This window comes from Pygocentrus nattereri, chromosome 21 (assembly GCF_015220715.1).
Source record: "Pygocentrus nattereri isolate fPygNat1 chromosome 21, fPygNat1.pri, whole genome shotgun sequence".
Classification (NCBI taxonomy): Eukaryota; Metazoa; Chordata; class Actinopteri; order Characiformes; family Serrasalmidae; genus Pygocentrus; species Pygocentrus nattereri.
The window spans coordinates 31,684,265-31,708,544 of NC_051231.1; the positions used below are offsets into that span (position 1 = coordinate 31,684,265).

Below are 24,280 nucleotides of genomic sequence, written 5' to 3' on the forward strand. Positions count from 1 at the left end.
GTGATTCTCATGAGTGCGATGGTCAGCTGTCCAAATATTTTTGATTTCACTGATATCATGATAGGACAGTTTCATTTGGCTCCAAACATCTCAGTAATTAAAGTAAGATCAGTGTGTTTAATGAGCCTCTATTAAAGGAAAGGTCAGCCTGCTGAACGTGGAGGTCAGAGGAAAAGTGATCGGAGTGATCACAGGCTGGGCTGACCGAGTTCTAACAGCTCCCAAAAATACCACACCAGCCTCCAGCTGCCCACATCTGGACAAACAGCTCCAGCTGGAAACCCAAAGCCTGCTTAGCTGGCTCTCCTGGAGTGAAACCTCCTCCTCCTACTCGGTCTCTCTCTGTGTCTCTCTGTGTCTCTGTCTCTCTATGTCTCTCCCTCTCTCCCTCTCTGTCTCTCTCTCTCCCTCTCTGTCTCTCTCTGTCTCTCTCTCTCTGTCTCTCTCTCTCTCTCTCTCTCTCTCTCTCTCTCTCTCTCTGTCTCTCTGTCTCTCTCTCTCTTTATCTTTTTTTCCTCTCCCTCGCTCTCTCTCTCTCGCTCTCTTTCTCTCTATCTCTCTCTCGCTCTCTCTCTTTCTCTCTATCTCTATGTCTATCTCTCTCTCTCCACAGTTACAGATTGGTGACTTTGGCAAGACTCCTTCTAACTTCCTGCCAAGCACGTCTTTCACCCCGACTTCACCCTGCTCTCTCACGTTTTTCTTCCCTTCTTTCTTTTTTCTTTTGCACTTAAGTGCCTGTGAACGATACGTCCTGTCTGAGAGGGCAGTGTTGAGGTCAGTGGAGTCTAAACCACTGACTTATTTTAGAGGCTGTTTCCTGTCTACAGTACTGTCCCAGTTATCACCAGCAGCAATGCTTTAAATTAAAGTCAATTATTTCTGACTCGTAACTCTCTGAAACAAGCAGTGCGGGAAGTGCAGATTCTCAGATTTCAATCCAGACCACGGTTGCGTTTCTTCATGTGTTATTGTTGTGTGTAGTTGTTCTCAATTTCCAGGTGAACATTAAAACATCAAGCCTACCCTTTTAGACCTAAAGGCAACTCCTAATAACATCCCACCAACACCCACATGACCTCCCAGAGTGATGAAAGCACCTTGTTACCCATATTATTCCTTCATTACCTACAGGAACACAGTAACTTCTGAATGGTCATGTGCCAGGCTTCTGGTCACTCTAGAAAGGATTTTTCTCCAGTGGAGTAAAAGGTAGAAGAACACTAAAGTCCCTAAAGCTTAACCATTAAATTAAAGCAGAACAGAGAGACTGGGTCACAGGGATATGCTGGAGGGACAGGTTACACTTCACTACAGTTTCACCATTGCTTTGCTGTGTAACAACCTTCCAGTCATCAGCAAAGTGAAGACTGCTTTACCATAACGGCTGTAAATCTGTCTCAGTGTGTGCTAATGTGCTAGAATAGGATAAAAATATATCATATAAACAAAAACACAGACTTACTTTGCTCTGCTTTAAGCTTTAGCCACTTTTCTCGCATCTCCAGCAGGAAATGTTTCCTCAAAAGCAGAACAGTTTCTTGGAAAATGTCTCTCAACATTCGATTTTCTGCAAGGTTGAAGTTGCTTCTCATTTACCAGCTTCTTGTTTGAACTTTCCCGTTTCACCTTAAATGCTACCTGAAGCGCCAGAATGTAACTGCTGCACCATTAAAGGTGGAACGGGAGAATTGGAACAAGAAGCTGGTGAACGAGAAAGTGAGACTTCAGCTTTTGCGGCACAAATATTCTCTAAATTCTTTTTCTAGCTAGGCAAGACTGTTGTCTGCATTGCTATGGTGACCAACAGTTTGGTCAGTAGAGGAAGCAGTGCACTCACTGCTCTGCCTCAAACTCCGCTTACCAGCACAGCCATTGGCTGAGAAGCCAGCAAAGGTAGTTTTATTGGCTCCCTACCTAAACATCTGCACCAATTAGGATGTGCATGATGTAAATGATATGTAAATGAGGCGCTGGTAGGCTGGCGCTTGATTTCACTGATGCCAAAACACACAAGCTTTGTGAATCAGATGCAGAGCAGATCATTATAGGTGGTCAGATCTGTGCGCTTTTATCTGCAGCTTTTTATATTAATAAATAAAGGCCACTGTAAAGGTCCTGAGTGTTGTGTTGTATATTTGTGATGTGTATTGGTTGCTGTATGTAGGTCTTCTGTGGCCTCAGGGGGACATTGCTAATATTCAGCCTGACAGACAGAGCTAAACACACACACACACACACTCTGTTCCCCAAAGCTCACAGGAAACAAACCCAAACTACCACCTCACGCTTTACCCCTTCCCTTCTTCCCTCCCACATCGCTCTATTCCTTTCTCTCCACCTCTTCACCCTCCCTCTTCAAGTTTTCTCACCCGCTATCTTCGTGCCAATCAGTAACAAACACCAACCTTGCTCTGAATAATTCAGAACACCCACAGTGCGCCGAAATGCCAAGGAAAGCCTCCCACCCGCCGGGTCTTTACTCCACACAAACACCGTATGCTCCTTCAATCTGTACCAGTCTACTCACTGTGCTGCATAATCAATATTGATGCAAGGAGGCGAGTCGGAGCAGTCCGAAATAAAAACAGCCTCCAACACCAACATGCCATAAACTGTGGGCTCATTATTCACTTCTAAACACTTATTATTCAGTATCTATTAGAAATTATTCAGTTAGTACTATTCTGATTCGGTATCTTCTATCAATCATTCAGCATCTACTTTAAATGATTCAGTATCAGAACTTATTCAGGAACTACTATAATGATTCAGTATCCTCTATAAATGATTCAGGGTCTACTACAATGATCCAGTATCTTCTCTAAATGAGTCAGTATCTTCTAAACTGATTCATTATCTACTATAATGATGCAGGATCTTCTAAACTGATTCATTATCTACTATAATGATGCAGGATCTTCTATACATGATTCATTATCTATTATGATTCAGTATCTACTGCAAATGATTCAAAAACTGCTCTGATATAATCAGTATCTACTATGAACTATTTGGAAACTACCATGAATATTTCAGTAACTACTATAATGATTCAGTATCTATTAGAATTTATTCAGTAGCCACTATAATGATCCAATATCTTCTATATATGATTCAGTATCTTCTATAAATGATTCAGTATCTACTATGAACTATTTGGAAACAATCAGACACATTTCAGTAACTGCAAAGAAACTATTATGAATTATTTAGGAGCTACTTAAATTCTGGAAGTATCTTAAACTGGTGTGAATAAATACTTATTTAATTATTCAGAATCTAAAATTAATTATTCATTGGAAAGACGTCTGGTTCCACTGATTTACATAAAAAGTTTTCCTTCTCCTGTAAATTTACCATTTTGGAGATACAAGGTTTTGTTCCAACAACAGCGATATGTTCTGGTAGCTTCTGTTAAATTGGTACTCTGATGATGTGAGCATGTTCACAGCTAATGCCTTGGGAAAAAAAAAAAACACACGCCGGGGATTTTGGCTGGAATCAAGTTTGGAATATCCGTAATAAATCTGCTCTAGATAAGCACTGCTGATAAGCTGGTGTTTGAGGTCTGCAGGAAATAAATAATTTGAGTAAATGGACAGTGTTTGGTAACACTTCATCTGCCAAACACTGCCTGCAGCTGTCTTCAGAAGGACAAACGTCTGTTTAGAACTTATCATTAGGTTATGTGGCAGAAAGCAGTCATTCATTATTGGAAGCCTTGTCACCAGCGATTACAAAAGCATGCTGTCATCTGATATGAATTATTTCTGCCGTATCTGACAGCTCTTTGCTGAAAGTGCAGATTCTAAACTTTCGACCCAGACAACATTTGTGTTTGTACGTGGAATACGAGATGTTTTATTATGGTTTGAAACAAAAACGCTGAGAAGTCAATTCATTACTATATAATTCAGTCAGTGGCTAACCATGACTTTTACAGCAAGTCCTACAAACCTCTACATCAGTGCTCATTCCTGCTAGCACCTATATGGGATTTATAATTAAGCCAACACTGGTGTGCATTTGTTTGGCAGTTCAAATTGAGACAAGGACACTTCAAGTTTGTGAAACACACTACATGTGTCTTTTCTTCATCAGCAGTCCAGCTGCTGACGTCCTAACAGGAACTTAACCTGTCAACAGTGGCCTCATTTTTGCCTGAAAAGTAAAAGGGGGCACTGTACCCACATATGTTGTGCTCCAGTCATGATCTTGGTCTCATTTGAAAGGAAACACTCAGGTTTTTTTCCCCAACTGGGAACCAGTTGTATGACTTCCTGACGCAGGGTAACAGAGGCTGGAATGAAGGATTTTATTTCCGCCTGACTCACAGATCTCCAAACTGATCTCTGACTCTTGCCATGTTATCAGACCACATGTTTTGGACTATGGCGTCTCTGTGGAGAGCAGCTTTGAAGATAAGGACTCACAGATTTGCTCATCCAGTGCTTATGTTGCAAATGAGATGACTGACACTGTGAATAACTGATAAAACGGTTCCGGGGAACCGAATCCTGAGATTCCAAGTTCCCCAATGGTATATTGCATCACTATATTCCTGGATGATTTGATGCTTAAAAATGATATAAAATAGGGAAGAGAATGATTTGACGGATGTGTGCCGGTACTTATACGGTGATCGAGAAATCTGAATATATCTACATACCACAAAGAAAAAAATCCTAATTATGATTAGATATGATTCAGACTTGATTAGCACTGACAGGTGGGGTAACACAAGTTTACCACAGGACGTCTGTTGTGTTTATGACTGATTTGCATGGGATAAAAAGAAATGGTACACACTGCCTTTACCTCGGAAAAGAGCAGGAAACATGTCAAAACATTTCTGTTAGCCGTTATTCTGTTCCGTCTCACTGCCTTAAGTGAATGCAGTGTGTTATTAGCTTGGGAATTCACAGCCAACAGTCAACATTATTCATATTAACTTGAACTTAGCTACGGAGAACATGAGTAAAGGCTTCTTCAGGTGCCTCCAAAATTAATATAACCTAAAGTTCTGTGGCACATTCAGGTAAAAGGCACTGAAATCTTTACTGACACTCCATAAAAATGACTAATGTTGCGCATTCAGATGGGACTAAAATCACTAAGAAATGGCAGTAATAAATAAATCACACCTCTTGTTAAACTGGTCTGGAACAGGGCTTTAGACAGCTTTCTGATCTGTGTTGTGTCCATCAAAACCTTACAAGGATTAAGAGCGTTACCACAACACGAGTTTCAATACAACAAACATGACGGTTCTCCTCATCCTGGGTCGTGGGAGCGCTGGAGTCTATCCCAGCTGTCACTGGGTGGATGGCAGGAATCACCCTGGACAGGCTGGCAGTCCATCACAGGGCAGATACACACATAAACGTTCACACACTCACACCTAGGGGCAATTTATTTGGCCAGACTGCAAGTCTTTGGAATGTGAGTGGGAACCCATATAAACACAGGGAGAACATGCAAACACGGAAAGGACTTGTAACTGAGAATGCATCACTGCTCTAATCCAGCAACTGTCACAGCCACACATCTGCAGGCGATTCATACCAGATCCGAGTCACTTCAAAGAGCTCAAAGTGAGTGAGAACAATCCGCCTCCACACTCCGATTCAGACTCTTGCAGCACGGATGTTCTTCACTCCTTTCTTCGTGTTAGATCTCACTGATCACACCGCCTGTCTCACTTCTGCTCTATGAAAGTATTCAGCAGGAGAAAGTGTGAAAGGTGGTCAATTTAGCTTTAAATGCTGAGACTTCTAAAGTCATTTTTAGACTAAAACCTTGAAAAAAAAAGAAATTGCTGCAAATATCTTGCCTAATGCATGAAATGTTGATTTTCAGTGGTTTTGAGAAGATTTTGGCCTAAAACTTACTAAAAGCCATCAATATGTGTAGCTGATTTCAGGACTATCACCACTGCTGTGAAGAAAGCTGAGTCAGTAACATTTACATTTACAGCATTTGGCAGACGCTCTCATCCACAGCGACTTGCAATTTGATCATTTTTACATAGCTACGCGAAGGTGGTGTTAGGAGTCTTGCCCAAGGACTCTTATTGGTATAGTATAGGGTGCCTGCCCAGGCGGGGGATTGAATCCCATTCTCCAGCGTAGAAGGCACAGAATGACTTTGTTTACATCCCAACCACTGACTTATGCAATATAAGAGAGATTTTGAAATATTGGTGGAATTTCCCTTTAAATTTAGTGTTTTTTCTACTGTGGCTTTAACATAGTAAACATAGCACTCTTTATAATGTAAGCCTGAGAGAGCAGGGCTAAATGTCTGTAGGCTGAATAGGCATATATGGGGGGCTGGAGGTTAGGGAACCAGCCTTCTGACCGGAAGGTCGCCGGCTCGATCCCCAGAACCGACATGACTGAGGTGTCCTTGAGCAAGACACCTAACCCCCAACTGCTCCCTGGGCGCTGCAGATTGGGCTGCCCACCGCTCCGGGCAAGTGTGCTCACTGCCCCCTAGTGTGTGTGTGTGTGTGTGTGCTCACTAGTGTGTATGTGGTGTTTCACTTCACGGATGGGTTAAATGCGGAGGTGAAATTTCCCCATTTTGGGACTAATAAGGGTCACTAAATCTTAAATCTAAAAAAAATTTGTAAACATATACATATGTTTTGTGGAATCGCCATAGAAATGAATAGGAAATTTGCAGCTTGGTTTCTATTGAACTTTGTGCCCAAAGGGGTGAAATTTTGGAATTTTTCAAATGTTTACATTCCACATCAAACTTTTTTTTAATGCGTTGTTTGTCCTGTTTACCGTAACTGATTGTATAATAGGAAAAAGTGACCAGCTACAGGCTCTTTCACATGTATGTATATACTGTATATACTGTATATATAGAGCAAACATATGTCTGACCTTTTCGGTCAGTTCTTCTAGGAGATCGAGTGTTGTTCCAAAATCAAAGAGATTACCTTTAACCCAAACAGCATAAGCCTGTTGGGACCTTCCGGATTGCGTTAGCTGGCACAGATACAGCTCTGCAAACGTGGCCGGTTGGTACGGACTGGTAATGCTACTCAAGGTCAGCGAGGGAAAAAAACCAAATCCCACAAGCCATGTGAATTTCCTAATAAAAGCAGAATTAGCGGTGGCTTAGTGCCTGCATTCCACTTTATGGAGCAAGACTTGACCCAAATCCAGCGGCCATTCCAACTTAGAGTCAGGAAGGTGGGGTTATCAATGCCGGTGGTGTGCTGGAAAAACAAATTCTGCTTGTTTTGAGGAAATCTATTCCAGTAAACTGTGACTCATGTAATGTTCACACAGATTCACTTACTCACCAGCAAACAGACATGACATCAACGGCAGCACAACATGAGCTATAAGGTTAATAACCTTTCCTGTTTTGGCCATAAAAAGCAGAATGTTCATTTCAGCAACACCTGACTGAGATTTTCATAATACATAAGTATCTATTCCCTACACAGGAACACCATACAGACCACTACTATAGGGAACAGAAATGGTCCCCTATTGACTATTCCCTACACAGGAACGCCATACAGAACACTACTATAGGGAACAGAAATGGTCCCCTATTCACTATTCCCTACAAAAAAATGATGTGTATTATATTCACAGTTCACTACGCTAGTAAACTCAGAGCCAATCCTGGAGTGGCTGTGATGCTGTCGGGGGCTTTAGTGCACCAGAAACATCCCGACGATTTCATAAAACATGATGAATTACAATGTAATTAAAATTCAGTGACTGCAGGGCAGCTCCAGTGCGCGGTTACATAACCTCGGCATTCTAATCCTACCGCGCAGTGAGCTCCTTCTCGTGACATTATAATCACGCTGTAGATTACATTCACTCTGTAGTGAAACCACCACAGAGACCCGAGCATTTTACACCACCAGGAAAGGAATTAGACTGGAAGGGAAAGTCCACCAGAAAACATCATTTCTTTATACTTGCAGAAGTATTCAAAATATTGGAGAAAAATTGTTTCCTGCATTAAGTGCTCTCGCAGAGGGAGTGAAACTAAAGAAACAAAAGAATTCGGTAACTGTTTAGGGTGCTTCAACCAAGGTTCCGCAACCCTTCTGAAGATCTAAAGAGTTGCAGAATTACAGGAACTTTTCCACCACACTAGAACTTTTCAAGGACCTCAATTTTTGCTTTTGCTGCTATTCCACCAACATTCTGGAATGTCTGTGGAACTAAAGAGCTCCAGATCTACAGCCAGTATTCCACAGAGGTTCAAGAACCTCTCGAAGAGTTAAACTGTGGGCCTTATTCCACTAAGCTGCTGCTGATGAGGAACTAAAGTGTTCCAGAACTATAGGTGCTATTCCACTGAGGATCAAGAACCTGTTAAGGAACTAAAAAGTACTATAGTACTGGTGCTATTCCAGGTTCTCTAACCTTTCAAGGAGCTTGAGGGATCCAGAATGGGAGGCCCTATTCAATTGAGGATCAAGAACCTGTTAAAGAACTAAAAAGTACTACAGTACTGGTGCTATTTCAGGTTCTCTAACCTTTCAAGGAGCTTGAGGGATCCAGAATGGGAGGCCCTATTCAACTGAGGATCAAGAACCCGTTAAAGAACTAAAGAATTCCAGAATTCCAGAACTAGAGTATAGTATTCCTATATAGTATAGGTGCTATTTCAGGTTCTGGAACCTTATGAAGATCAAAAGAATTCTGGAACTATTGCTGGTATTTCACCAAGGTTCTGGATCCTTCCGAGGTCCAGAAACAGTTACTGTGGCAAAAATGTGGCTGGTAATTTCTCAGTTACAAAGAAAACGATTCATGGGAAAGACACTCGGGCAGATGAATAACAAAGTGAAAAAACTAAAACAAATCAGTTTCAGGTGGACTAACCCTGTAAAGGTCATGCACAGCAGGATGGAGTGGCTATTCCACGAGCTTCAATCAACATAATTGTGCTGGTTTTAATAGCAGTGATGGAGTTATTAGAATATTTATGAGAGCACTTCACTATTCGCTCATTAGAATGAATATTCACCCACGGGCTCCAGTCGCATTCACTCTGACAGAGCAATAAAGCAAAACCAATGGACTGTGCAGCACTAAAACCTTCAGGACAACAACAAACAGCCATATATCATAATCCACACATTAACATGACAGGACTGTGCATGAGTGTCTATGATGACAATCTGATGAATGATGGTTTGGCTTAATGTGTTTAAAGGAACCAAACACCCAGCATGCAGTATGGGCGAGACCATCTGGTGACGTCGCAACCATGCAATCAATTCTGTTTAATCTGTTTACTCGGCTGCATTTATCCGTCTATCCATCCATTCACAAGCATATACGGACATGTATTATTCAGTATTAACTCACAGGAACAGGACGATGCCGGTGTTAGCCATGGCGTACGCCAATCCCAGAATTCCACTGCCCATGATGGCATTTCCCAGGTTGAAGACTGACATCCCAAAAGAGGTCTTCCCCTCAAACTGATCAAAAAAGAAAAAGTTGCATTAGACGAGTTGAGTCAGAAAAATGAAATCTTACGTGATGATTATTTGTTATATAAATAATCATCATATGATCAAATGATCAACAATTAAATTGTCTTTTCTTATTTGTTGTGTGTAGAGGTTGGATGGGGCTATCTACCTACCTACCTATCTGTCTGTCTGTCTGTCTGTCTGTCTGTCTGTCTATCTATCTATCTATCTATCTATCTATCTATCTCTACCTGTCTGTTTATCTATCTATCTATCTATCTATCTATCTATCTATCTATCTATCTATCTATCTATCTATCTATCTATCTATCTATCTATCTATCTATCTATCTATCTATCTGTCTGGTTCAAATCTGAGGGAGTGAAGTCCAAAATTAGACCCGGTCTGTGGTGTTTGGATATGTAGCCTGACTGGCTAGCTTAACGTTAGCTTAGCGAGCAGCTACAGAACCACAGCACTACTGATTCTGACTAACTGCTGCTAGATGTAAGTGTGATATATGTGAGATAACCGTAAACGAATGTTTGAGGGAGCGACTGGAGACAGAAAGCTGAAACAGAACCTGCTCTGTAGCGATTGTGACGAGAGCTCAGTTAGCAGGCTGAATGTGCTCCATCGCAGGCTCTGCTCCAGCTAACTGAAGCTAAAATGACTCCCGTTTAGAGTATATCTGACAGCGCAAGGTGGAATGACTGGCGTAAGAGCCAGAAAACCAAGCGTGCTCTGTGGTGAGTGGAGTTGGTAGCTGTCGCTGCTTCGTTTTGTCTGAGGTTTATCCTGGCTTTGATTGGTCTCCTCCTTCAATGAGTTCCCACAAAACCAATCAGTTACCCCAAGAGAGATACTGCAGTCCACCCAATTCACCCATTTCACCACCCAACTCTACTAAAGCACCTAATTTGGCCACTTTGCTGAAAAAAAGCTTGACATTGTAACAACAGAAGAACCCTTTTGGGTGCTTTATAGAAAATGACTATATGGAACCATCAGTCTGAAGAACCATGCAAAGAACTCTTTGATCATGCAAAAGGTTCTGTCAGTGTTCATGGTTCTACATAAAGCCATTTTCATGACTAAAGAACCCTTGAAAAACTCTTTTTGAGAGTGTATGTATATAAAAATCTACAAACCTTGAATGCGTGTGAACTTACGTCTGTGAAATGTGGTGTTTTCTTGTCGTCGGCGTTGGAGAGAAACTCTGAACTCTCCGCCAGGTTTGCCTCCGTATCTCCCGTAGGTCTTCCGGGACTGAAACCACACAGTACAGGGAGGAAAAGTGTTTAAACCATATTCACACAGCGGGTTATGTGTGACAGAGAGGATTTAATGGTTCTGGGGCTACATTTTGAAAGTAGATTGAAATCAAATTAGCCTTTTTTTTCCTCGTTTGATTTAGATAAGCTAGGACAGCGTTTCTCAATCTCGTTCTCCACCTCAAAACAGCTGATTATCGAGCTCCATCCAACTGTTACCACAGCTTTTCTGAGTTCAACTCGAATGTTAAGAAGAGCCATTTCGTTCAAACCACCTTGGGAGCCTCAACATTTTATGTCCATTTTGCCATCTTGGCTGTAAATCTGTCTCGGTGTGTGTTAATGTGCTAGTACAGGCTAAAAATGCAATATAAACGAAAACACAGACTTACTGTGCTCTGCTTTAAGCTTCAGCTCAGCTTTAGCTGCTTTTCTCGGATCTCCAGCAGGAAACTTTTCCTCAAAAGTAAAATAGTTTTGATAGTTCCGATTTTTTTCCAGGCTGAAGTCGCTTCTCATTCACCAGCTTCTCGTTCTAATTTTCCCGTTCCACCTTAAATTGTGCCTGAGGCAACCAAATGTAACTGCTGCTTCATTTAAGGTGGAACGGGAGAATTCGAATGAGAAACTGATTTCAGCTTCGTGCAATTTTTTAAGCGTTTGACAGTTTCTCATTGCAGATTAAACGTATCAGGAGACCAGCTGGAGTGATGATAAATGCAGTCCATTCGACTCTAAATTATCGATGTTCATCTTAAATCTCCCTCCTTGCCTTTTCATAGCTACTAGCTAGGAGAGACTGTTGTCTGCGCTGCTATGGTGACCAGCAGTCTGCGCACCAACCTTCAAAAGGTTAAAGGGTGAATCAGCAGGTCTACATTAACTCCAGCATTTAAGACCATTTACTGTTAAACTGTGTTGAATGATCAGCAGAGCTTTATTTTACTGTAGAGGAGGATTATTTTATTATTACCTACTGATCTGATTCAGCTGTGGAGCCACAACAGGGCAGAAAAAACTCCAGCATCTTCATTTTTCTTAATTTATCTCAGTTAGGTCAACAGCATTTTTTTTGTTTAACTATTGATCAACTATTTGCCCCACCTTAAATTCTGTTCCCAAAACTACTTAATGATGCGCTGTTCTAGCTCTTTCCCCCCTACAGTCCAAAGGCATGCAGTCATGCCTATTGGACATGGTAAATTGCCCCTGGGTGTGAGTGTCTGTCTGTCTGTCTCCCCAGTTATGGACTGGCGACCCGTCCAGACCGCTGGGATAGGCTCCAGAAACCACCCCCCCCCCGTGCGACCCTTAAGGAGAAGTGGCTTAGAAGGGGTGTGTGTGTGTGTGTTGTAGCTCTTTCTGAAGGCCCCCTAGTGGCCAATCTGGAGTGGGACAGAAATCGACTCTGACGTATATGGTTAATATAAACCGAATCAAATATTTTTCCTGCAACTTTTTTTAATCACATGAACTAGAGCATTGTGACACCTCTCCACAAAGACATCCGTGCTGAGATAAACCAGACAACTGCAGCTTTCTTCATATCAAACAATCCTTCACAGCTGACACAATAAAAAACACTTTTATAAATGATGACTAACTCGCTCGACTGTATATATGTGTGTGTGTCTTCCTAGTACCGAGGAGGGTTTTAACCCAAAGTTTTTCAAATTCTTTGTTTAGTTACATAAACCAACATATATTAAGCTGGAATTTTTTCAGGTGGACTGCAGTGGTAGAATAGTTGGATTAATATTTCCAGGATTTAGAAACACTGAGTTATGGTAATGTGATCGTTAGCTGTCATTACTGAATGAAAATATGAATGAGGAAACTTTTGGCCCCCTGTTTCTTATCTCCTAATCAGATGGACATTGGACACATCAGGACAAAAAACAGGTTTGTCTGTTTAAGCACAGTTTATGAGCCCATCAGTCCTTACTGCAGTACTAATCCTCACACCCTGGTCACTGAAAATCACCTTGAAAATGACATGGTTACTGATTCCACCCTCCCAAAGCTAAATTTGTGCATAGGGGTGCGATTCTCTGACCTAAGCAGGATCTGATCTGATTACAGTTCTTCAGAAATGATTTGATGCCTCATGAAATGTCCAATTTCATCAAGACCAAGACTCATTTCCATTGAATATGTTGATACAATTCAGTTTTATACATTTATTACTGAATACACAAATACGACTACATGAAGCATTTACACATTACTGAAACATACATTTGCTTATTAATGAAAACAATCCCAAGCTTTGTTTTAGATTTGTATGTTTCCAAATAGTCCAGTAAATGTATTGTGCTAAAAATGAGCACATACTTTACTGAAATGAATAACCAATTACAACCAACTGAATCTTCACCTTTAGAGTGAAATATCTCCACTTTTTTTTAAATGTATCACAAATTGTAACACTTGTGGCATTTGTCCACACATTATAGCTTTATATATTTGCTCAATATAGTGAAAAAAAAGCTTAAAATGTAAAATATGCCACAACTTAATAATTAATTATGTTTCATTTTTGTTCCCAGTATATTCAATTCAGCAAATAAACAGTAAATTGTGAATACAATATCCAGAAGAAAACTAAGAATTAATATATATATATATATATATATATATATATATATAAATGAATATTGAGTCAAAAGTCAAGGGACACCGTTTTATTTTATTTTTTATATTATCATCGACTTTTATCTCTGGGGTCGTCTCAAACAAATTGTATATGCTGAGAAAATCCGCAATAAACACCACCTTCAGCACCACATCGTGGAGGCTTGTGACAGCATAAAAAATAAAATAAAACGGTGTCCTGTGACTTTTAACTCACCTGTATATATACACACAAACATTATATTTATATTATATAATTTATATATATTTAAGAAGTATAAAATAAATATGAATAAATACAAAAAATGAATACATACAAATATCATTAAAACAATAAGTAGAGATTTTTTAAGTTTGCAACTTATTTTCACTTAGAAAACACAACCATGTTCAAAATGCAACTGTAGCCTTGCGCACATATTTCAAAATATAGAATATTATTATAATCCATTACAATTACTTCTAAAACTGATGCAGCTGCGTCACCTTCAGTGCAGTATTTCACTCCTTACCCTCGTAATAATCTCTCAGCGTTACATACCTGGCATTCTCTGTGCTATTTGGTACGAGTTCCCTACACGGCAGGCCAGAGAGATACGAATCAGCATCCATTGAAAGCACAAAGGAAGGAAAACACAACAGAGTCTCAGTGAACTTGAAGAAAACAGCTCGGCTCTTTGCGGCACGTGAGGGTTTGGAGGGTCAGTGTGTTTGAAAAATGTGTTTTCTCTGTCCAGATGAGCCTCAGCATGCTGGGTCGGGCCAAGGGGCAGGAGTGGTGTTTGGATAAGGAGATATGGGCGGGTTCAACGCATGCACACACAGGACTCACCCCCACATACATGTTCATGTCGCACGCAAACAAACAGGCACACAGGACACAGACGCTGACTTTGGCCTGTCAACACAGGACGAAACGTTTGTGCTTGGTGAGCGGCGGTCATTGAGCCGTGACGCGTGACGTGACATTCGTGGCCATCGGCCAGATGCATATTAGATTTCACCTTATTCAGAGGGCATGGCCGGACACTGTAAGGCCAGCTGCAAGACACCATAAACACACACCAGCTTCACACATTGCTCCCCCAAAGGTGCTAACACTGCTAACAATGCTAACGATGCTAACAACGCTAACAATGCTAACAGTCAGATGGGATTAGAAATCAAATTCTGATTTTCTCCTTGTTTGTTTGTTAAATATACTGGAATATTTTCAAATTTAAAAACAATTTTTATTTTCAGTGATTCACAAAATCTGCCAGATTCACAAAATCTGGAATGTTCTTAAATGAAAATCTTGTTCTTTAAATGTTCCTTAAATTAAGAAGTTCTCAAAAACTCTCTCACAAAACTATTTTCTTAAGAACATCTTAATCCTTTACGTATACAGGGTAAAAGGGGGTAACAGAGTATCAGAGAAACAGATGGACTACAGTCTGTAACCGTAGAACTACAGAGTGCAGCTATACAGTAAGTGGAGCTGATAAGATGGACAGTGAGTGTAGAAAGGAGGAGGTGGTCAGAATGTTATGCCTGATCAGTGTCCAGCCACGAGTTTGGAAACATCTTAAATTTAATAAATAAAGCAAAATTACTTTTGCTTTAAGTGACACAAAAAGCCTGCAAGGATTTATTTAGCATAAAGCAGCTATGTGCTAATGCGCTGGGTGTATTAAGCTTCATGTTTATCAAATTGTCTTCCTTGGTATGAGGAGTTTTGTCTAGTGGTGAACCATGACCGTGAGTTCCTGACCTTCAGTCCAGACAATAAATAAATAAAATCAAAACTCATAGAAAAAATGGAGGCAGTTTGTACAGTAATGCTAATGTCTGCTAGCGCCTCCATGAGATAGTATGTTAGCGCAAAGCTAACACTAATACACATAACATCTTTTGGCTTTTCCAGATTAATATGATTTGATTTGAAGCTTTTAAAATACAATGATTTGTAAATTTATAGCAGACAACAAGATATATTTTACCTTGTAGCAGTTTTACAGTGACTCTTTCAGTAAAGAGTCCCGCTGTCACGATTGGCCCCTCCCAGTCCTGCCCATGTGCATTTGTTTTTGGTCAAGCCCCCTTGTTGTCTGACTCCACCCCTGATTGTTACCACCTGTTTCCCACCTGACCATCGTTAGCCCTCTTGTATTTAAGCCCTGTGTTTTCCTTAGTCTAGTGCTGGTCTTTGTTTGTTTGTTTGATGCTTGTTTGATGTTTGAATTGTTTGTAAGCCTGTTCTGACGTGCTGTTTGGATTTCTGTGTGCTTTGTCATGTCTGTCCCTCCTGCTCTTCATATTGGCTACCTGAACCTGGACTGTCATGAACACGACCCTGGATTTGCCCTCAATGAAAGTCGCTTGTCTCAGCGTCTGCGTCCGCCTCATCGCTCCCCACCGTTGCACCTGCTGATTCCCATCGCTAACAACCGACTGAAACCCGGCTGGACTATGGTTTGTGTTCCCAATCAGTGACATATGTAGGACTTCCAGAAAGTCTGGAACGATGTTTCTTCTCACAGAATTGGCTCACCTCTTATGAAAACATGATTGGTTGATTCCACACTCATGTCCTAATATCTAATTGGTAGTTAATGTAACATGTAAAGACTGAGTTCAGTTCCTAAAGTCCTAACCAATGGGAGAGCTCGCCTAGCTGTATCTATCCGTTGGACATGTCAAGATCTTAACCCTTTAGTTTGTAACCAATACTAAACAATGAAATAAGAGTATTACCATAGTACTTTCACGAACATGAAGATTCTACTAAATAATAAATAAACAAAAAAATTAGAGATGTAGTTTTTGTTCCCAGTCATTAGGGATTCTCTCAAGGCTTTGAAGGCCCTAAGAGGATACCTTGGCTTTTAAAAGGATCCGGTTGATACTGCTTTGACAGTTTTAAAAGACCTGAACTTACTGAGCCGTGTCGTCCGATCCAGTCTTGGTGGGCGTGAGCGTGGCGGAGGTGTCATCTGCTGCTTCATGGCCTTTCCCGTTGGGAATCGCATTCATCTCAGCCGGCACCGGATCCATGCCTTCACACAAAATATTCTAGAAGCTAGTCTTCGTCAAAAGTTCCCCAGAAATCCCTAAGAAGGTTCTTCTTTTTGTTCCTGTGATATTCCTGCAGAAGGGAAAGGAGGAAAACTCACATTATTCATCATGTATTTAAATCTCCTTTTTGCACAGTCCTGTACATTCTGTAGTGTTTCAGAAGTAAAGATGCGGAGGGATTCATTACTCTGTGAAAGACTGCGCAATCAAATAGTTCAGCAATTCAAGAATAATGTTTCTCAACTTAAAATAGCAAAGAACTTTTGCTTTTCATCTACGGTACATACTATCATTAAAAGATTCTGAGAATCTGGAGAAATCTCTGTTTACAAGGGACAAGGCCAAAAATCTGCATTTGCTGGCCGTGATCTTTGGGCCCTGAGGCAGCACTGCATTAAAAACAGACATGATTCTATAGAGGAAGTCACTGCACGGGCTCAGAAACACTTCTGAAAACCACTGTCTGTGAAAAGAGTTTGTCGCTCCATCCGCAAATGCAAGTTAAAACTCAAACGCAAAGAAGAAACCACAAACAAACAGGATCCAGAAATGCTGCCACCTTCTCTGGGCCTGAGCTCATTTAAAGTGCCCTGTGGTCCGACGAATCAACATTTGAAATTCTTTTTGGAAATCATGGACACTGTGTCCTCCGGGCTAAAGTCCACCCAGCTTGATATCAGTGCGCAGTTCAAAAGCCAGTATTCATGATGGTATGGGTGACGTGTACATCTGTGAAGGCACCATTAATGCTAGATGATATATGCATGTTTTGGCAACATATGCTGCCATCCAGACAACGTCTTTTTCAGGGACGGCCTTGATTATTTCTGCAAGGCAACGTAAAACCACATTCTGCATGTTTTGCAGCAGCATTGCTCCGTATTAAAAGAGTCTGGGTGCTAAACTGAGCTGTCTGCAGTCCAGATCCCTCACCCACTGAGAACATTTGGTGCATTATGAAATGAAAAATACAATAAAGGAAACCCTGAATTGTTGAGCAGCTGAAATCCTGTATCAAACAAGAGCAGGAAAACATTTCACTTTCAAAACTACAGCAGCATCTCCTCAGTTCCCAAACACTTACAGAGTGCTGATAAAAGAAGAGTGATGAAACACAGCGGTAAACAGGCCCCCGTCCCAACTTTTTTGGAATGTGTTGTTGGCATCAAATTCAAAACGGCCATATATTTTGCAAAAATCAATAACATTTCTCAGTTTCAATATTTATTATGTTATCTCAGGATTTTCCTTTAAAATATATAGTTTATATGATTTGCATATCCCCGCGACCCTGACGGAGAAGCGGATTAGAAAATGGATGGATGGATGGATGGATGGATGGATGGATTTGCATATCGCATTGCATTCTATTTTTATTCACACTCTGCATAGCGTCCTAACACACACACACACACACACACACACACACACACACACACACACACATAAAGCACTGCTGTCAGAACAAAACATCATATCTCCAAAATGTTAAATTTACAGGAGAAGGAAACCCATTTTAGTTAAGAATGTTTTTATTCCAGATTCACAAAAATAGGATAAAAATGTGGGAATGTCAGCGTACTAGCCTTCACACTGTCTTAGACATACCTTCTTACAAACACTCTCTCAGGCCAGGATGGACTCATTCATGGTGAGACTGCACCAGCGTGTGCAGAGTGTGACAAACAACTGAAACTTGGCTTGATGTGCCAAAATATCTGCTCTGAGCCGTCAGCGCGAGAGCTCAGCTGATGGCTGTTATTCTTCACTCTCCTCCAGCTCTAAGCCTATGGCCCCTGACGGCCCCTGATGTCTCTATAGCTGCTTTTGTGGGGTCTCTCTTTTGCTGTGGCCTATGTATGGGACCCCTGTGGATGTTTAGGGGGCAACCTGCTGGACGTCCGAGCCGCAGTGAAAGCACCGGTGATGTGTGTCTCTATTACCCCTGAAAACCTGCCCACAGCACTGGAACACCACATTCTCATCAGACACACAGTGGACACGAGGGGGTGGGTTGTGCCTGGTAGGACACTTGTTTTTCTACATTTTCAGGCCGGAAATCTCCTGCTTTCATAGGAAAACTGCAGGGTTAAACTGCAGTAAAGTGTTTTTAATAAACTTCCATGTGAAAGATAAAAACAATAATTTGTTTTAAGAAAATTATGGTTACACACATTTATTTGGGCTATAAGAGCAGAAAAGACACTAATAAGCAGTGATATTATATATGTCAAGCATGCCGCTGATTGACTTTAACAAATCCATCTGATGATTTACAGAGAAATCTAGAACCAAATTTGTTTTCATAAGCAGCTCACAAGATATTGACTACTTTTAAAATAAAATAAGAACTATTTGTTAATCTTTACTGTGTTTTTTGCACTTTTCATCATTATATAAGGTGTTTTTACATGCAAAACATATATACAACACACATATATATATATATATATATATAGAGAGAGAGAGAGAGAGATTTTGACAAATGTAAAAAGTCTGTGTGTGTGTGTGTGTGTGTGTGTGTGTGTGTGTGTGTGTGTGTGTGTGTGTGTGCGTGTTCCGTGGGGCACTCTGAGTTAGATGAAAAGCTGCAGAACCAGCTACGACCAGCTCAGAACCAGTTTGGGCCTCTTTGTGCTTCCCTCTCTTTTCTTTAATTAGCGAGAGATTAACATAGCAGCCATGGGCTCTCCACGCTCGGAGAGATTTAGCTGGCATCCTCGAGTGCCCCAACACCCACTTCACTCATCCTGCTGCTCCCCATCCCCTCTCCTTCCCCCTATTACATTATCACTGCTCTTCAGATTTTCCTCACAGACAGGGCTGCTGTCCCAGCACACTGAGTAAACAGCCCACAGAATGAGAAGGAAGTACAATCACTGTTATTCCAAAGCCTCATAACTCTTTCTATATTTGTTTGTTTGTTTACACCATTTGAAAACAGCAGCTGGCTTTGCATTGTGTGAACATTTCATGTTGAGCTAACAACGATCCAAAATGACTTGGAATAAAATCTTGTATTAACCCTTTTAAAATCTCAGGCTTATTACATCCTGAGGCTTATTACTCAGTTACTACAACTGAACTACGGCGCTTTAACAAGGAGTTATAGAAGTGAGTAATAGAACTTTTGCAACTCCTGGACATTTCAAGGGATGAATGTTATCTTATGGCAGTAGAGATATATTGTATTAGAACTTCATTCTAGATATTAATTGTATTAGAACTTCATTCTAGATATTAATTGTATTAGAACGTCATTCTAGATATTAATTGTATTAGAACTTCATTCTAGATATTAATTGTATTAGAACTTCATTCTGGATATTAATTGTATTAGAACGTCATTCTGGATATTAATTGTATTAGAACTTCATTCTGGATATGAATTGTATTAGAACTTCATTCTAGATATGAATTGTATTAGAACGTCATTCTGGATATTAAATGTATTAGAACGTCATTCTGGATATTAAATGTATTAGAACTTCATTCTGGATATTAATTGTATTAGAACTTCATTCTAGATATTAATTGTATTAGAACTTCATTCTAGATATTAATTGTATTAGAACGTCATTCTAGATATTAATTGTATTAGAACTTCATTCTAGATATTAATTGTATTAGAACTTCATTCTGGATATTAATTGTATTAGAACGTCATTCTGGATATTAATTGTATTAGAACTTCATTCTAGATATGAATTGTATTAGAACGTCATTCTGGATATTAATTGTATTAGAACTTCATTCTAGATATTAATTGTATTAGAACGTCATTCTGGATATTAATTGTATTAGAACGTCATTCTGGATATTAATTGTATTAGAACTTCATTCTGGATATTAATTGTATTAGAACGTCATTCTGGATATTAATTGTATTAGAACTTCATTCTAGATATGAATTGTATTAGAACGTCATTCTGGATATGAATTGTATTAGAACGTCATTCTGGATATGAATTGTATTAGAACGTCATTCTGGATATGAATTGTATTAGAACTTCATTCTGGATATTAATTGTATTAGAACGTCATTCTGGATATTAATTGTATTAGAACTTCATTCTAGATATTAATTGTATTAGAACATCATTCTGGATATTAATTGTATTAGAACTTCATTCTGGATATTAATTGTATTAGAACGTCATTCTGGATATTAATTGTATTAGAACTTCATTCTAGATATTAATTGTATTAGAACGTCATTCTGGATATTAATTGTATTAGAACGTCATTCTGGATATTAAATGTATTAGAACTTCATTCTAGATATTAATTGTATTAGAACTTCATTCTGGATATTAAATGTATTAGAACGTCATTCTGGATATTAATTGTATTAGAACGTCATTCTGGATATTAATTGTATTAGAATGTCATTCTGGATATTAATTGTATTAGAACTTCATTCTAGATATTAATTGCATTAGAACTTCATTCTGGATATTAATTGTATTAGAATGTCATTCTGGATATTAATTGTATTAGAACGTCATTCTGGATATTAATTGTATTAGAACTTCATTCTGGATATTAATTGTATTAGAATGTCATTCTGGATATTAATTGTATTAGAACTTCATTCTAGATATTAATTGTATTAGAACTTCATTCTGGATATTAATTGTATTAGAACGTCATTCTGGATATTAAATGTATTAGAACTTCATTCTGGATATTAATTGTATTAGAACGTCATTCTGGATATTAAATGTATTAGAACTTCATTCTGGATATTAATTGTATTAGAACTTCATTCTAGATATTAATTGTATTAGAACTTCATTATAGATATTAATTGCATTAGAACTTCATTCTGGATATTAATTGTATTAGAACGTCATTCTGGATATTAATTGTATTAGAACTTCATTCTGGATATTAATTGTATTAGAATGTCATTCTGGATATTAATTGTATTAGAACTTCATTCTAGATATTAATTGTATTAGAACTTCATTCTGGATATTAATTGTATTAGAACGTCATTCTGGATATTAAATGTATTAGAACTTCATTCTGGATATTAATTGTATTAGAACGTCATTCTGGATATTAATTGTATTAGAACTTCATTCTGGATATTAATTGTATTAGAACTTCATTCTAGATATTAATTGTATTAGAACTTCATTCTAGATATTAATTGCATTAGAACTTCATTCTGGATATTAATTGTATTAGAACGTCATTCTGGATATTAAATGTATTAGAACTTCATTCTGGATATTAATTGTATTAGAACTTCATTCTAGATATTAATTGTATTAGAACGTCATTCTGGATATTAAATGTATTAGAACTTCATTCTGGATATTAATTGTATTAGAACGTCATTCTGGATATTAATTGTATTAGAACTTCATTCTGGATATTAATTGTATTAGAACTTCATTCTAGATATTAATTGTATTAGAACTTCATTCTATATATTAATTGCATTAGAATTTCATTCTGGATATTAATTGTATTAGAACTTCATTCTGGATATTAATTGTATTAGAACTTCATTCTAGATATTAATTGTATTAGAACTTCATTCTATATATTAATTGCATTAGAATTTCATTCTGGATATTAATTGCATTAGAACTTCATTCTGGATATTAATTGTATTAGAACTTCATTCTGGCTATTAATTGCATTAGGAACTCATTCTGGATATTAATTTTTTATTTTAATTTTTTAGCAGAACTCCAGTGTTGATATTCCACAGTTTTCCCAGGTGTTATAGAAACATCTACAGCTCTGTTCATAATTCTGGACACATCTATCATTTCAGTGGTTCCACTGTTGGTCACTGTAATAGTGCTTCAGGGGGGCTGATAATAAATGTAAAGCAGTGTGTTTTTCGGGGCAGGTTGCTCCGGCAGAGTTTTCTTTCAGGGTCCGGGACCCCAGGCCCGGCGCTAGAGGCGCTTCACAGCCCTGTGCTGCTCTGGCTGAAGCTGGACAACGTGGCCGGCCAGCAAAGCGAGGAACACACAATAGCGCATGTTGTGCGGTTTCCTGGGAACGGCTTGGGGGGAACAGTGGGGCGATTGTGCGGGGGCATCATTACAGCGCCGGGGGCTTTTGGCTACAGACTGGCCCGGGGCACTCGAGGGGCTCAAAAGGTAATTCATCGCTCTGTAAATGAAAAGACGGCAAAACCATAAAAAATTAAGCGGTGACCACGGCAGATCAGCTCACGGAAGTGTAAGGACAGCTCGCGGGGCAGGGGGGAGGAGTGGAGGGCAGGAACCAGTGCCAAAAACTAACACTGCCCAGCAGAGTGAATGGAGCACCATGCTGCCCTTCATTAACTCCACAAATCACAGAGACAGCAAAGCATCTCTCAATGACGCTGTAATGGGATTGGCTGAAGGGAGGTCAACGGCAGCCAATGAGGTTGCTGAATGGATGGATGGATGGATGGATGGATGGATGGATGGATGGAAAGATGAAAAGGCATGACATCACTGCCCAGATAGATAGATAGATAGATAGATAGATAGATAGATAGATAGACAGACAGACAGACAGACAGATAGATGAACAGACAGATAAAAAGATCTGTGCAAACACTGTATATTAATATTCACAGTGCACATTCAGGCCACATTACGAGGAGCTATAAAAAGCTGCAGATCATAAGATGTTTACAGGAGACCTAAACAACGCTGGTGTTTCAGTAATGAGTCTGAAGTGCAAGATAACTGAGGATGACTGTTAACGATGAGGTGCAGCTCAGATCCTAATGTTAATACAGTGTTAATAAAGAGATCATCACAATGGCCATTACAGAGCCTAATGGCTGAGTTCAGTAATCAGAGCTTGTAATAATTGGCCACTTCCTGACACGTGACATCACCCAGTTGGGTGTGAAAACCCTTCGCTGGGTTTATTTTGGTTCCGCATGACTGTGCGGCAGCTGCATCCCCTCTACACACACTGTAGCTCTTGGCTACGCAACCACAAACACATGCAAGTGCTGGCAGGTCAGTACTGGCCAATTGCAGGACTCACTTCCCCGCAGATCACGCCAGTTAACTGAGTGACTTCCACATGTGCTTATATATATATATATATATAAACTTCTGTGAAATCAAACTGTCCACTTAGGAAGCAACACTGATTGACAATCAATTTCACAGCTGTTGTGCAAATGGAACAGACAACAGGTGGAAATCATTGGCGATTAGCAAGACACACTCAGTAAAGGAGAGGTTCTGCAGACCACTTCTCAGTACCTTTCTGCTTTCTGGCTGATGTTTTGGTCACTTTTGAATGTTGGTGGTCTTTCACACTCGTGGTAGCAGGAGACGGACTCTACAACCCACACAAGTGGCTCTGGTAGTGCAGCTCATCCAGGATGGCACATCAATGCGAGCTGTGGCAAGAAGGTTTGCTGTGTCTGTCAGCGTAGTGTCCAGAGGCTGGAGGTGCTACCAGGAGACAGGCCAGTACACCAGGAGACGTGGAGGAGGCTGTAGGAGGGCAACAACCCAGCAGCAGGACCGCTACCTCCGCCTTTGTGCAAGGAGGAACAGGAGGAGGACTGCCAGAGTCCTGCAAAATGACCTCCAGCAGGCCACAAATGTGCATGTGTCTGCACAAACGGTTAGAAACCGACTCCATGAGGATGGTATGAGGGCCCGACGTCCACAGATGGGGGTTGTGCTCACAGTCCAACACCGTGCAGGACGCTTGGCATTTGCCAGAGAACACCAGGATTGGCAAATTCGCCACTGGCGCCCTGTGCTCTTCACAGATGAAAGCAGGTTCACACTGAGCACATGTGACAGACGTGACAGATTCTGGAGACGCCGTGGAGAGCGATCTGCT

General features: G+C 39.9%; 1 protein-coding gene across 2 annotated transcripts in view; it reads right to left on the bottom strand.

Moving 5' to 3' along the window:
• slc38a3a (solute carrier family 38 member 3a) overlaps positions 1–24,280 on the bottom strand; it is an 88,626-nt gene that overhangs the window by 32,226 nt on the left and 32,120 nt on the right. The window contains exons 2-5 of one of the 2 annotated variants that reach the window (XM_017719399.2): positions 16,305–16,511; positions 13,926–13,958; positions 10,649–10,745; positions 9,366–9,481 (exon numbers count right to left, since the gene is read on the bottom strand). In XM_017719399.2, the coding sequence (XP_017574888.1) occupies positions 9,366–9,481; positions 10,649–10,745; positions 13,926–13,958; positions 16,305–16,420 (362 nt within the window). In that variant the 5' untranslated portion in view covers positions 16,421–16,511. The remainder of the gene's footprint in view (positions 1–9,365; positions 9,482–10,648; positions 10,746–13,925; positions 13,959–16,304; positions 16,512–24,280) is intronic. The other variant, XM_017719400.2, reaches the window with a different exon arrangement.